Here is a 14,753-nt window from a genome sequence, read left to right on the forward strand (position 1 = left end):
CCCGGGCAGCAGGGACGACACAAGGCCAGTCAAGTCTCAGCAAGTTTATTGGTCAGTGGGGGTCCCTGTCGTGACACGGGGTCCCTGTCGCAATAGGGTGTCTTCACAGTGATACGGGGTCCCCGTCACGGTATGGAGTCCTCAAAGCAACGTGGGGTCCCCGTTGACAGAGGTCTTGGTTGTGGTATGGGGCTCCTGTCACGATACTGCTCTTCACAGCAACGTGAGGCTTCTGTCGCGGTACGGAGTCCCTGAAGAAACGCGGGGGCCCCGTCGTGATACGGGACCACCCCTGTCCCCGCGCCACGGGCTCTCCGAAGCAGCACTGGGGCCCCCAGAGAAAGAGGGGCGTCCCGTCACGATACGCAGAGTCCTTACTGCCGAGCAGGGGCCCCGTCGCGCTGCGGAGCCCTTGTCGCGACAGAGGGTCACCCCTGCCCCTGTATGGGGGGCTCCCAAACCAACGCGGAGGCCCCAGAGAAACCGGGGGTCCCCGCCGCGAGGGGCCCAGGCCGCCAGCGGGCGCCGCGGGGGGTCGAACCCCGCCCCGGGGCCGCGCTCCCGGGGGTGCCGCACCGGCGCCTTTTGCTTTTTTTTGGCCTTTTTGGGCAGGGAGGAGAAAAAGCAAAACCTGAGACAACGGCCGTTCTCTCAGGAAAAGAAAAACCCGCGCGGGGGGGGGGCGGCCCCCCCCCCCCCCCCGCCGACCCCGCGTCCGCCAAGCCCGGACCGGCCGGGGAGGGGCCGCGGGGGAGCCCCGGGCGGGAGCGCGCTGCGCCGGGAGCCTGGCCCCGCACTGCCGGAAAGGAGGGAAACCGCCCCAAAAGAGCAACCCGGGGCGGGGCCTCCCCGGGGGGCTTTTTTGGAGGGGGGGGAAGGGGGGGGGGGGGCTGGGGCCGGCGCCTGTCCCCGGCGCACGCGGGGCGGAGGAGGGGCTGCGGGGTCCGTCCCACCCCCGCGGCCAAACGGGCGCCGAGAGCGCGACCGGGGCCCGGCTGCCATCCCGGGCGCAAAACGGGCTCAGACAGCGGGATTTCGGGGCGGGGGTGCATCCCGGGCGCAACCTGGGCTCAGAAAGCAGGGTGCTACAGCGGGAGGGCGTCCCGGGCGCAAAACGGGCTCAGAAAGGGGGATTTTGGGGCAGGTACGCATCCCCGTCGCAAAATGGTCTCAGAAAGGGGGATTTTGGGGCAGGTACGCATCCCCGTCGCAAAACGGGCTCAGAAAGGGGGATTTTGGGGCAGGTACGCATCCCCGTCGCAAAACGGGCTCAGAAAGCGGGATTTTGGGGCAGGTACGCGTCCCCGTCGCAAAATGGGCTCAGAAAGCGGGATTTTGGGGCAGGTACGCATCCCCGTCGCAAAATGGTCTCAGAAAGGGGAATTTTGGGGCGGGTGTGCATCCCGGGCGCAAAACAGGCTCAGAAAGGGGGATTTTGGGGCAGGTACGCGTCCCCGTCGCAAAACGGGCTCAGAAAGCGGGATTTTGGGGCGGGTGTGCATCCCGGGCGCAAACTGGGCTCAGAAAGGGGGATTTTGGGGCGGGCACGCATCCCCATCGCAAAACGGGCTCAGACAGCGGGATTTTGGGGCGGGTGCGTGTCCCCCTCGCAAAATGGGCTCAGAAAGCAGGATTTTGGGGCGGGTGTGCATCCCGAGCGCAAAATGGGCCCAGAAAGGGGGATTTGGGGGCAGACACACGTCCCCATGGCAAAACAGGCTCCAAAAGTGGGACTTTGGGGTGGGCACGCGTCCCAGGCGCAAAATGGGCTCCAAAAGTGGGATTTTGGGGTGGGCGCGGGGGCCCCGCCAGTACTTACTCCGCTCGCTCACCTTTCCTGCCTCTTATTTTTGGGGGGGTTTCTAGATTTTAGCCATTTTTTGTACCCAATTGTCCATTTTGGGGTGGATCGAGGCCATTTTAGGCACTGTCGCTGCGTTGGGGGGAGAGTGGGGGAGGGGAGAGAAACAACAACAACAACAACAACAACAACCGGAACAACCACCAGGAACAACCACCAGGAACAACCACCAGGAACAACAGCCGGAGCGACCCAGCTCTTCCCTACCCCAAAAGTTCTGCGGCTTCTCCTCAACTCCTATCGTTTCGGGGAAAAAACCTGGGAAAAAGGTTAAAAAAAGCCTCCCCCCTCCCCAGGCAACACGCAATGGCACTGACTAAGCTTTTTTTTTTTTTTTAAATAGCCACGTTTTCCGCTAAAAAGCCCAGTTTGGGGGGCAGGCCCAGCCAACAGCACTCGCTGCACATTTTGGGGTGATTGGGGCCTTTTTTGGGTTTTTTTCTTGTTTTCAAATTTGTGGATCTGGGGGGGGATGAAGCGGAATTGGGGGGGAAGTGGCTAAACCTGCCCAGGGTAAAAATGCGCCACCCCCGTGGCACCCAAATCCAGCCAGAATTTCCCATTTTGGGGGGTGAAAAGAGCAGAAATACCCTTTTTTTCCGATCCCTACGTGTTTCTACAGACCCTTTCTTGGGCTTTTTTGGCCCCAATCTGGCGGTTTGAGGCTACGGATCCTTGGCTTTATGGTCGGAGGCGCAGGAGCAGCGGGTGCGGCGCCGGCCGGGGGGGTCTGCAAAAAACACCTGCGAGTAACAGCCCCCCGCCCCGCCAGCCGCCGCAGGGCCGGCGGCAAAAACGCCCCATTTCTTCGCGTTTCTCCGCAAAATCCATCGCTTCTCGCGCGGCTCCGCGCCGGGAGGGGGGTGACGGGGCCAGGGGGCGCACACATGCCGCGCGGCGCATTGCGGGGGCTCCCAGCGCTCCCCCCCCCCCCGACACAACCGCGCCCCGACACCCCCGCCGCACCGAAAATGGCCGGAAGCGCCCCAAATCCGCAGCCCCTCCCCCCCCGACCCCAAACCGGGGGATTTTGGTGACGGGGGGGGGTGGGGAGGGGCGCGCCACGGGTCCCTGCCACCGCCGCCACCGAAGCGATTGGGGGGGGTTTTGCCTGAATTTTTTTGCTCCCGCCTCGCTCGCTGCTACACTTACAGCTCATTTTGGGGGGGGGAAAGCCTAAATTTAATCATCCTGCTGCTGTTTATGGAGAAAATCTGAAAATACAATTATTGCACCCCCCCGCCCCCGCCCGGTGCCGTGCCCCTCCCCCACCGAGCCTTTGGGGGGGGTTGGGGGATTGTTGTTTTTTTTTTTTTTTTTTTTACGTTATTTTTTCCTAAGGGAAGCTCCTGGGGACGCTCAGCACATGCCACAATCCTGATTTTCCAGCTCCGTTTTGGGGGGAAAAAAGCGGCTTTTCTTCCAAGCTGCCTCCTACCCTGGCGTCTGCGGAAAGGCTGGAAACAGGCCCAAAACGCGCCCCCCCCTCCCCCCCAGCAGAAACCGAGGGCAACACCCCAAAAGCCACAAGGAAACCAAAAAAATCTTACTTCTGACTGGCTCCACATTAATCAAATCAGGGTTTTTATCCTCAAACGTCCCTGCTGAAAAGCTCCTGAGTGCGCTTTGGGTGCGGATTTGGCTTTTTTGGTTAAACCCCGAGACCCGGGGTCTCTTCCTATTTCTCCTGGACATTTCTCTCACCATTATTTGCCTTTTTTTCCTGCGTTTTGCTGCTTCCCTGAGGGGGGAAAAACACTCGAGACACCCCCACCCCACCCTGCCCCCACAAACACCACCATTTTTTTTTTTTTCCTCTTTTCCGGAGAGTTTTGGCCATCCCCTCCCACGTGTCGCCTTTCTGGGGAAAAAGAAGGGATTCTGGATCACTTACTCTGCGGCGACAGGCAGGACCTACGGAGCACTACAGCCGGAGCCTGGTGACGCTGGAGTGGGGTTTGGGGGGATTTTTCCCCATTTCTTGGGGTTTTATAGAAAAAAGGGGGGAGTGGGGGCGACGGCCACGGTGCCTGCAACGACAAGAGCCCCCCCGCCCCCCAAAACCCCCCAAATCCCCCCCAAAACGAGCGGGGGGAAGGGCCTCACCCGGCTGCCGCCTCCGGCCAGTTCCTCCTCCAGCCCCACCAGGTCCGGCTCCGTTTTGGGGTTTTTCCTGATATTCCTTAGAATTTCCTTCCCCTGGCTGCCGCCGTCCCCTCCGGCAGGCTCCTGTCCTCCACTTGCTCTTTCCTCGCCTTCCTCTTCCTCGCCTCTCCTCTTCCTCCTCTTCGCCACCTTCCTCCGGCTCCTGCTCGCTTCTCTCCTTAATTTCTTTACATGCCGTTTCTCTGGTTTCACCGGTTGCTACCGGCTCCGTTTCTGTTCTCTACGTCCTCCTCTTTGCTTTTAGCCTCATTTTCTTATTTTTCTTTTTTTTCCCCTCTACTTCCTGTTTTATTTTCTCTTATTTTTTCTCTTTTATTTTTTCCTCTTTTTCTTTTCTCTTTTCTCTTTTATTTTTTCCTCTTTTCTCTTTTATTTTTTCCTCTTTTCTCTTTTATTTTTTTCCTCTTTTCATTTTTTTCCTCTTTTCTCATTTTTGCCTGGTTTTTCCCTCTTTCCTTCTCTAGCTTCACCAGTTTCCACTGGCTCCTGATTTTTCTTTTTTTCCTATCTTCTCCAATTTCCAGCAATTATTTTTTCTTTTCTCTGTTTTCTCTTTTTCCCTATTTATTTTCTCTCTTTTTTCCTCTATTTTCTCTCTTTTTTCCTCTATTTTCTCCTCCAGCTTCACCCATCTCCACGGGCTCTTTTTCCCCTTCAATTTTAAGATTTATTTCCTCCAGTTTCGCCATCTTGCACCGGCTCTTTTTTGTTTTTTTCCTCCTCTCTTCTCTCTCTTTTTCCTCTTTTCTCACCTCTTCCTCCTCTTCCCTGGGGCTGCCCTGCCCAGCGCCTCCTTCCCGGCCGCCAGCCACCACCTTTCGCCAAAAAGTCCTTTTTTTTCCCCCAGCCGGGGCTGCTGGGGGAAAAAAACCCATCAGACCTCCCTGACTTCTCTCTTCCAGCCGTTAACTCGCTCCCTGCCCGGGCCTGTCTTCGCTCGCGGCTCTCCCTGTCCCCGTCCGCTCCTCTCTCGATCCACCTTCCTCGGCGTCCTCCGCCCGGGCCGCCCGCCGCCGCTCGGCAGCGAGGAGGGAGCTCCGACGGCTCTTCCTGGCCGGAGCTCGTCAAAAAGAACCAGCATGGCTTTAGGAGCCTTTTAAAAAAATAAAGCTGCTTTAGGGCCTTTTTTGCATAAAGGCAATAGCTTTAGGAGCTTTTAAAAAAAATAGCGCTGCTTTAGGGGCTTTTTAAAGAAAGCACAATAGCTTTAAGAGCTTTTTTAAAAAGACGACAGCTTTAAGAGCGCTTTTTTTTCTTTTTTTTTTTTTTTAAGTAAAGCTGCTTTTCATCAAAACAGTGCCCTGGCTCGCTCCGGCTTTTCTCAACTGTCAAATTACAATCTTTTAAGAATTAAAAAAATAAAATGGCTTCGAGAGCTTCTTTCTTAAATGAAAACACCCTTAAGAGCTTTGGTTTTTTATAAAAACAGTTTTAAGGGCTTTGCTTTTAAAAAATGAAACAGCTTTAAGAGCTTTTTTTCCCTAAAATAAAGCAGCTTTGAGAGCTTTTTTCAATAAAAAAAGCACCCTGGCTCACGCCGGCTTTTCCAAATGATTGAATTGCCATAGTCTAAGAATTCAAAAAAGGAAAACAGCTTTAAGAGCTTTTTTTCCTTTAAAGGAAACAGCTTTCAGATTTTTTCTTTAAATAAGGCAGCTTTAAGAGCTTCTTCTTAAAAATAAAGCAGCTTTAAGAGCTTTTTCTTAAAAATAAAGCAGCTTTAAGAGCTTTTCTGAACAAAAAGCAGCAGCTTTGCGAGGTTGGCTCTTCCCACCAGGGAATGGCGGTGACGGGAGAGCCGAGGGCGATGGGGCCGTCTCCTCGCCACGCGCCCGCCCGCGCTGGGCCCCGTTATAAGGCCGAGCGGCCTCAGCACCACCGCCGCCTCCGCGGGGGGGGGGGGCAAAGAAATAATCCCCCAAATCGCCAAAAAAAAACAGCGGCCAAAAAAAAAAAAAAAAAAATCAATCCTGCCCCAGCATGCCAGAAAACCTCTTTTTTTTTTTCCTCCATAAATCATCCTGGCAGCGAGACACATTCAGCCGCCCTGCATGTTTTAGCATGAAAATGGTTAAATTAACACCGAGTTTTTGCGCGATTTTGCCTGTTCTGGACAAAAAACGCCACTCTGACCTTTCTGGATGATTTTAGAGCATTCTCATTAGTTAATTAGTAATACTTTACATCGGGTTTGCTCTTGCTGCGTCATGGGTCCAGGCCCTTGCAAAAAACGCTCCTTTTCTCCCCAAAAGGGTCACTAATCTTGGGAAAACAGGTCAGCAATGCTTGGCTCTTGAGGGGGACACACAGACCCCAGAAATCCTTTTTTCCACCTATTTCCCTTGTTTCCAGCAAAGCCCAAACAACCCTTTGTTAATATTTATTTTCACTCCTTTCCAGAAAAGCCCAAACCACCTTTTTAATAAATATTTTTTTTCCCTTCTAGCAAAGCCCAAACCACCCTTTTTTTAACAATTATTTTTGCCCCTTTCTAGCAAAGCCCCAACACCCCTTTTTTACTTGTTCCTTTCCATGAAAATACACCAAAATCTCTGCATGTCACACAAGTTCAAGGCCATGCTGAGTCATGGCACAGCCCGATTTCAACCAGGCAAAAAAAAAAAAAAAAAAAAGTCCCCTTTTGTGGCATTTTGAGGCATTTCCGGGCAGGAAACAACACCCCGAAAGTGCTGGCAGGGAAGACACCGTGTGTCGTGTCGTGTTGTGTCCCCCCCCAAACCTGTAATTAAAGCTGCTCTGAGGCTAATTAGAGCCACTGACGAAGCCAACTAGGCATTTAGGAGACACAGGGCGAGTTCTTCCGACGCATTTCCAGGGCGTTTCCTGCAGGAGAAGATATTTTGCTGTTGTTACTATTTGTCTGCGTTATTCTGCCATTGAGACCCACAAAACTGGGGTTTTTCCACCATTTCAGCCATAGGGAGAGGCTTCCCCTCACTCATAACCTGTATTTTTGGGGGGGAATTGTCCTCAATGATGATTTTTGCAGCAATGATTTGCCCATTCCTGGCTGTGTTTAAGCACATACCCACCCACCCCCGATTTCAGCTTTAACATTGTTTTATCCGCTGCAACATGGCCGAAATTCATGTTCTCTGCATGGAAATACCCCAAAAAACTGATCTTCCCTCAGGGGCTGGGCCTGGAGGGTCCATTTTAAGGCATTTTCCATTGGAAAGGTGAACCTGGTTTTCACCAAAACCTGTGTTTTTATCAGGGGGAAAAAAAAAAAAAAGGCCCAGCTGGGTGAAAAAGCAGTTTGGTGTTTTTTTTTTTTTTTAAACTGGGGTAGCACTAAAAATCCTCAAAATGAGCCCAAAAGAGCCCCAACAGCCCTGCCAGCCCTTCTAGCCCAATTTAAGCTGGTTTTGAGGCCCAGGGCACAGATTTAGGCCCCAACTTGGCACAGAACTGTGGGGGAGGCCTCAAAAAACAGCACCGAGCTGAAAACTGCAGTTTTCCAGCTCCTTTTTTTACCCAAACAGCCTCTTTTAGAGCCCACAAGGGGGGGGCTCCTCCACCTCCCCCTCCAGCCCGCTCTCCACAGGGTTTTGGGGTGAAACCCCCCCAATTCCTCACCCTTCTTGCATCCTGAAGGCCCTATTTTCCCAAGGCTTCTCTCCCTCTTGAAAACCAGCCCCTTTTAACGACTTCCCACACAAAAACTACCTCAGGAAAGGGGGGCAGGGGGGTACCCCGCACCCATCCCAACCAGGGACCCCTAAACCACCGCTAAAACGACACAACCCCCCCACCCCCCCCCCCTTCACTCCCCCTCCCCCCAAGCTTTAAGCTTCTACCTCCTCCACGCCCATTTACAGGCAAAAAAACAGGGATTGGGGGGGCGGGCCCGGCCGGCGGAGGGATACGCGCTGAGGCGGCCCCGCGGCCGGTTCTAACCGGCGCCGGCCGGCCGGGCCGCTGCGGGTGGCGCAGGGCGACACTGCGCATGCGTCCCGCTCGCGCCGCCCACCCGTCTTGCCGCAGTACCGCGGGGGCGGCGGCGTGGGCGGGCGCAGGGCGCGCTCGTTCCTTCCCTTCCCGCCCCAAAATGGGGGGGGGTCACCCCTCCCCCCCCGAGCTGACGCGGAGCCCCATCCCCCGCCTGCAGCGAGGGGCCGGGGGAGACGAAAAAGTATTAAAAAAACCCCTTTTCCCCTTGATTTTACCTCAGAAAATGGGTGTCTTCCCCCCGCGCGGCCTGTTCCTCAGGCAAAGCGCGACCTTGGGCCCAAATACCGCCAGAAACGCCGCCCAGCTCAACGCCTGGGCACGTCCCCGGTGCTCCCCTAACCGAAAAAAACCCTTTTAATTTAGAAATAAGCCGCTCCACCGACCCAAAACGGCGTTTCCTCACAAGAACAACTCGTCCTCCCCCGAGGGGGGGATGGGGGCACATCCTAGCCGGTTCCTGTGGGAAGCCATTTTCCAAAATACTTACTTTACCCCCCCCAAATATTTATATTTGTCCCCCTTCTCAGTTGGTTAACCATTTCAGAGCCGATGTTTACCTGTGTCCGTCACGCCCCAATAATACTGACACCCCCCCTCAGAGCACAGAGCTTTCCCCCATCGCTGACTCTCCCTTAAAAAGTCATTTGGGGCTGAGGCAGGTTTGGGTTTGCCGCAGAGCCGGGGACCTGCCGGTGCTTTCCTGGTAAAACAATGTGGCAAAGTTGGTTAAAAATAGCTCCTGGCTGGCGGGGAGTGAAGGGAAAAGGGGGGAAATGGGGTTAAATAGCGAAATAATTGAATCTTGGGGTGTTTTTGCGCCCAGGGCACGACCTGCAAAGGCCAGATGAGAGGAGAGCGGTGACCCTAAATCGGCTGGATTTGCCCCAAAGGAGGCCGCAGGCTGAGCGAGGTGCGTGCGGCGTCGAGGCGCTCGTTAGCGCTAACGAGGGGAGGCCCCCGTGAAACACGAGGCCCCGTGACACGCACACGCGTGTCCACCCCCCCATCCCCAGCCCTAAAATGGCCGCCGTCACGTGGGGCCGCCATTTGGCAACGCCGCCCACCCGTCGGCCCCAAACTGCCCTGAATTAGCCCCAAACTGCCCTGGACTAGCCCAAATCTGCCCCAAACCACCCCAAAATGTCCCAAACGAGCTCCAAACCGCCCCGAATTAGCCCCGAACCAGCCTTGATCTGCCCCAAACCACTGCGATGTCCCAAACCGCCCCGCATCAGCCCCAAACCCGCGGCGTGGCCGGGCGGGGGTGACGGTGACGTCCGTGTCCCCGTGCGGTTTATTGGTGTATGGGGGGGGGGGGTCGGTACAAAGTGGGGGGGTCCCGGATGTCTGGGTCCCTCCGGGGCCGGGTCCATCGCTGGGAGCTCCCAGTGCCCCCAGTCCGTGCTGGGGGGGGGCTCCCAGTGCTCCCAGTCCAGTGGGGGGGAGGGGGGGGGGCTCAGCCCTGCTCCAGCCCGGCCCCCCCTGACACGGGGCTGTAGGAGCCCCCCCCCCCGCCCGAAGAAGGACGCCGAGCGCCGGGGGGGCTTCACCCGCCGCAGCTCCTGCCCTGGGGGGGACACGGGGGGGGTCAGCGCACGCCTCGGCCCCCCCCCCGCCGTGCCCCTGTGTGTGTGTCCCGGGGTCCCCTGTGGGGCCCCCCATGTCCCATGTTCCCCCCGGACACCTGAGTCCCCCCCATGTCCCCCCATGCTCCCCCGACGCCAAGGTCCCCCCCGTGTCGTGTCCCCCCCACCCTGATGCCAGGGCCCTCCCATGTCCCCCGTCCCCCCCCCCGGACGCCAGGGTCCCCCCCAGTGCCCCCCCCACCTCCATGACGCCAGGGTCCCCCCCGTGTCCCCCCTCCCCCACCAACGCCAGGGTCCCCCCCGTGTCCTCCCCCCACACCAGGGTCCCCCCCCGACACCAGGGTCTCCCCCGTGTCCCCCGACCCTCCTGACGCCAGGGTCCCTCCCGTGTGTGTCCCCCCCCAGGGTTCCCCCCGTGTCCCCCCCGCCTCCCCCCCCACGCCAGGGTCCCCCCCGTGTCCTCCCCCCACACCAGGGTCCCCCCCATGTCCCCCCTCCCCCACCGACGCCAGGGCCCCCCCCACACCAGGGTCCCCCCCGTGCCCCCCCCCGCGGCCAGGGCCCCTCCCCACCCTCCTGCACGTAGTCGATGGTGGCCAGGCGCTGCAGGCGCGGGCGGGTGACGCTCTCCTGCCGCCGCAAGGGGGCGCCCCGCGCAGGGGTCTCGGGCGGGGGCGGCGGCCCCGGGGGGGGCGGCCCCGCCCCCCCCCCCAGCTCGATGCAGCACTCGATGAGGGCGCTCATCAGCTCGGCCTGCGGGCGCCGTCAGCACGCGGACCCCGCTGCCCCCCAGTGCCCCCCAACCGCCCCCCGCTGCCCCCCAGTGCCCCCCAACCGCCCCCCGCTGCCCCCCAACTACCCCCCGCTGCCCCCCCAGTGCCCCCCAACTGCTCCCCGACTACCCCCCGCTGCCCCCCAACCACCCTGGAGGGGGAGAGCTGCTCCCCGACCGCTCCCCGCTGCCCCCCAACCACCCTGGGAGGGCACAGCCGTGCCCCACTGCCCCCCAACACCCCCCAGTGCCGCCCAACTGACCCCCAAACACCCTGGGGAGGGGGAGAGCTGAGCCCCGCAACCCCCCAGCCTGGCAGAGCCCCCGCGGGGATCCATGGGTCTGACCTGGGGGGAGAACACCCGCAGCAGGCGGTTGACAGGGGCACCCTCGTGGTCGCCGTCGAACTCCAGCCACAGCTGAGGGGGCCCCACGGCGTCCCCCTCCTGCCCCACGGCGTCCCCCTCCTGCCCCACGGCGCCAACCAGCTCCCAGCACAGCTCGGGGTAGGTCAGCGTCAGCAGCACATGCTGGGGGGACAGGGGGGTCAGCCCCACGGTGTCCCCCCGTGCCCCACAGCCTCCCACTGTGCCCCATAGCTGCCCCACGGCATCCTCCCAGCTGCCCCACAGCTTCCCCCCTGCCCCATGGTGTCCCTCCAAAACTGCCCCACAGCCCCCTACGCCCCCTTCCCAGTCCCACAATGCCCCCCAACCCGCCCCCCACACCTCCCCAGCCCCCATCCTGCCCCACAGACCCCACCCGTGGGCCTGATCCTGCCCATAGACCCCACCCAGCACTGCTCCTGCCCCACAGCCCCCCCCCATACCTTCTCCCGGGGGTCGATGATGGTGACGCCCTCCAGCCCCACGGCGACTCTGACGGGCCGCAGCCCCCCCCGGCCCAGCAGCCCCCCGGGGGGGCGGTCGATGGCCCCTGGGAAGAAGGCGCACCTGGGGGGGTCCCGGACGCCTGGGTCCCCGGGTGCCCTGGTGGGGCGCAGCGGGGGGTGTCCCTCCCCGGGATGCCTGGGTCCCCCCGGGTGGCTGTGGGGTGATTTGGGGGGCCCAGACACCTGGGTCCACGGGTGAAGCGTGGGGCCTGGACGCCTGGATCCCGGGGTGAACTGGGGGCCCCGGGGGGGGGGGGGGGCTGTGGGGCCTGGCCGCCGGGGTCCACGGGGGTCGGTGGGGGAGTCCCTGAGGGTCCCTGGGGCCCGGACGCCGGGGTCCCCCACTCACCCGTAGTAGGGCAGGGGGTGGCAGCGGCGCAGGAAGGCGCGGTAGAGGGCGGCGGGGGAGGCCTGGGGGCCGGGGGTGCGGGCGAAGGCCTGGAGCAGCTCCTCCTCGGGGGGGGGCGGGCGGGGGCCCCGCCGGCGCAGGGCCCCCCACAGCCCCCCCCGCCCCGGGGGCGGCGGCAGCAGCTCCCCCAGCAGCGGCCTGGGGGGGAAGGGGGGTGAGGGGCTGCGCCAGGGGGGCTGGACGCCGGGGTCCAGGGGGTGGGGGTGCTGTGGGTCGCGGGGAGGGGGGGGGTCGCAGGGGTGGGGGGGGTCTGTGGGGGGGTTGTTGTGGGTCATGGACAGGGGTCCACGGGGTGCTGTGGGTCGCAGGGGTGGCGGTCCATGAGCTGGGGATGCTGTGGGTCACGGGGGGGTGTCTGTGGGGTGGGGGTGCTGTGGGTCGTGGGCAGGGGCCCATGGGGTGCTGTGGGTCACAGGTGGGGGTTGGGAGGGGGATTGCAGGGGTGGGGATCTGTGGGGTGTGGGGTGGGGTGGCTGTGGGGCGTGGGGTGGGTCACGGGGGTCTGTGGGGTGCTGCGGGTGAGGTTGCTGTGGGTCACAGGTGGGGGTCTGGGGGGGGGGTTGCAGGGGTGGGGATCTGTGCGGTGCTGTGGGGTGTGGGGTGGGGTGGGGTTGCTGTGGGTCACGGGGGTCCATGGGGTGCTGTGGGTGGGGGTGCTGTGGGTGCTGACCGCAGGCTGTGGGGCGTGGGGTGGGTCACGGGGGGCTGTGGGGCGCTGCGGGTGGGGTTGCTGTGGGTCACGGGGGTCTGTGGGGTGCTGTGGGTGGGGGTGCTGTGGGTCGTGGGCAGGGGCCCATGGGGCGCTGTGGGTCACAGGTGGGGGTCTGGGCGGGGGGAGTTGCAGGGGTGGGGATCTGTGGGGTGCTGTGGGGTGTGGGGTGGGGTTGCTGTGGGTCACGGGGGTCCGTGGGGCGCGGCGGGTGGGGGTGCTGACCGCAGGCTGTGGGGCGTGTGGCGGCCGGGCTGGAAGGGCCCCAGGCGCAGGCGGCAGGCCAGGGCCCCCAGCTCCACGCCGTCGGGGGGGTCCACGGGGTATCGCCCCCCCAGCACGTTCCCCCGCGCCTCCTCGTACAGCAGCCGCAGCAGCTCCTCCTCCTCCAGCTGGGGGGACCCGCGCGTCACCCCGCGCCCCCCCAGGATCCCCCCCCCCTCAGGACCCGGGTCCTGGGGGGCCGAGGGACCCCGGCGTCCGGGGCCCCCCCCCATGACTCCACCCAGGACCCGGGCGTGGGGGGTCCCCGGCCCCACGTCCCCGCGGGGGGGGGACACCCCGGCCCCGCTCACCTCCAGCTCCTTGCTCTTGGGGAAGAAGACGTTCCTGCGCAGCTGCAGGCAGGGCTCGTCTGGGGGCGGGGGGGCGTGAGAGGGGACCAGGCGGCCGGGGAGGGGACCCCCCCGCGGGGACCCCCGGGGACCCCCACCCGCCCGGGGCCGGGGCCGGGCTCACCCTGGGCGATGTCCGCGGGGGAGCCGAGGCTGAAGCGCAGCAGCAGCTCTGGCCACTGCCGGACCAGGCGCAGGGGCCGGTGCCGCGGCTTCAGCTGCACCTCTGGGGCAGCGGGCTGGGACCCACGGCCACGGCCACCCGCGGCCCCACAGCCACCGCAGGCCCACGGCCACCCACAGCCACCCACAGACCCACGGCCACCCGCGGCCCCACAGCCACCGCAGGCCCACGGCCACCCACAGCCACCCACAGACCCACGGCCACCCGCGGCCCCACAGCCACCGCAGGCCCACGGCCACCCACGGACCCATGGCCACCCACAGCCACCCATAGACCCACGGCCACCCACAGACCCACGGCCACCCATCACCACCCGCAGACCCATGGCCACCCACAGACCCATGGCCACCCATTGCCACCCACAGACCCACGGCCACCCACAGACCCACGGCCACCCACAGACCCATGGCCACCCACGGCCATCTGCAGACCCACGGCCACCCGCAGACCCACGGCCACCCACGGACCCACGGCCACCCACAGACCCACGGCCACCCATCGCCACCCGCAGACCCACAGCCACCCACAGACCCATGGCCACCCACAGACCCGCGGCCACCCATGGCCATCTGCAGACCCACGGCCACCCACAGACCCACGGCCACCCACAGACCCGCGGCCACCCACAGACCCGCGGCCACCCGCGGCCACCCACAGACCCACGGCCACCCGCAGACCCACGGCCACCCGCAGACCCATGGCCACCCACGGCCACCCACAGACCCACGGCCACCCGCAGACCCACGGCCACCCACGGACCCACGGCCACCCACAGACCCGCGGCCACCCGCGGCCACCCACAGACCCACGGCCACCCGCAGACCCACGCATTCCCCCGGGGCCCGGGCCCCGCCCCCCGCAGGGTGCCCCCGCCCCCGTGCCCCCCTCACCCAGCAGGGCCGACCCCAGCCACAGCGCCAGCGCCTCGGCGGCGACGGGCGGCAGGCGCAGCGCCCCCTGCAGGCGGCGCAGCAGCTCCCCGGCCGTCGGCCCCGGCGGCGGCTCCAGCGGCAGCGGCACCCCCGCGCCCTCGGGCAGGAAAACCAGCGCGGCCGGCGCTGCGGCGGGGCGGCGGCGTGGGCCGGGCGGCACGGCGCGCGGGGACCCGCGGCACCCCCCCCCAGGGACCCAGGGGCACCTCCCCCGTCACGGAGCCACGGGCACCCCGCAGGGACCCACGGGCACCCCACAGGGACCCACGGGCACCCCAGAGAGACCCACGGGCACCTCCCCCCGCAGGGACCCACGGGCACCCCAGAGGGACGCCCCCACGCCCCCGGGGGTCCCGCCGGCCGCCCCCCAGGGGACCCACGGGCACCGCTCAGGGCCCCCCCCGCAGCCGGCCCCGGCTGACCCGTCACCCCCGGGACCCGGCCCCGCCCCCCTCACCGGCAGCGCCGCCGGCCGCGGCCGCCCCCTCCCCCTCCATGCGCGGGGCCGGGGTCAGGGCGGGGTCGCGGCGGGGAGGGTCACGCCGGGGTCAGCGCGGGGTCACGCCGGGGTCAGGGCTCCGGGCCTTCCGCGCGCCGTTCCCGCGCCGGGCGGAAGCGCCGCGGGTGCAGGGGGAGGAGCCGCGCCCCGGGAC

At 63.4% G+C, this 14,753-nt stretch overlaps 2 protein-coding genes and 1 long non-coding RNA gene across 3 annotated transcripts; all 3 read right to left on the minus strand.

The window, feature by feature from the left end:
• Positions 1–29: 29 nt before the first annotated feature.
• On the minus strand, positions 30–1,558 carry LOC142403671 (uncharacterized). The gene is made up of 2 exons (XM_075489877.1): positions 1,516–1,558; positions 30–1,119 (listed from the first exon to the last, which is right to left on the minus strand). Exons 1-2 carry the CDS (start codon positions 1,556–1,558, stop codon positions 104–106), a joined length of 1,059 nt encoding a protein of 352 aa, XP_075345992.1. The 3' UTR covers positions 30–103.
• Positions 1,559–1,885: 327 nt separating this feature from the next.
• Positions 1,886–8,660, minus strand: LOC142403678 (uncharacterized). The gene is made up of 2 exons (XR_012773666.1): positions 8,218–8,660; positions 1,886–6,871 (listed from the first exon to the last, which is right to left on the minus strand). It is a non-coding gene; the product is annotated as an uncharacterized LOC142403678 (long non-coding RNA).
• Positions 8,661–9,111: 451 nt separating this feature from the next.
• FRMD8 (FERM domain containing 8) lies at positions 9,112–14,597 on the minus strand. The gene is made up of 10 exons (XM_075489878.1): positions 14,530–14,597; positions 14,059–14,306; positions 13,109–13,210; positions 12,946–13,004; positions 12,596–12,762; positions 11,602–11,799; positions 11,190–11,313; positions 10,708–10,890; positions 10,161–10,341; positions 9,112–9,569 (listed from the first exon to the last, which is right to left on the minus strand). Exons 1-10 carry the CDS (start codon positions 14,595–14,597, stop codon positions 9,112–9,114), a joined length of 1,788 nt encoding a protein of 595 aa, XP_075345993.1.
• Positions 14,598–14,753: the final 156 nt, after the last annotated feature.

This window comes from Mycteria americana, unplaced genomic scaffold, assembly GCF_035582795.1.
Source record: "Mycteria americana isolate JAX WOST 10 ecotype Jacksonville Zoo and Gardens unplaced genomic scaffold, USCA_MyAme_1.0 Scaffold_41, whole genome shotgun sequence".
Taxonomy (NCBI): Eukaryota; Metazoa; Chordata; class Aves; order Ciconiiformes; family Ciconiidae; genus Mycteria; species Mycteria americana.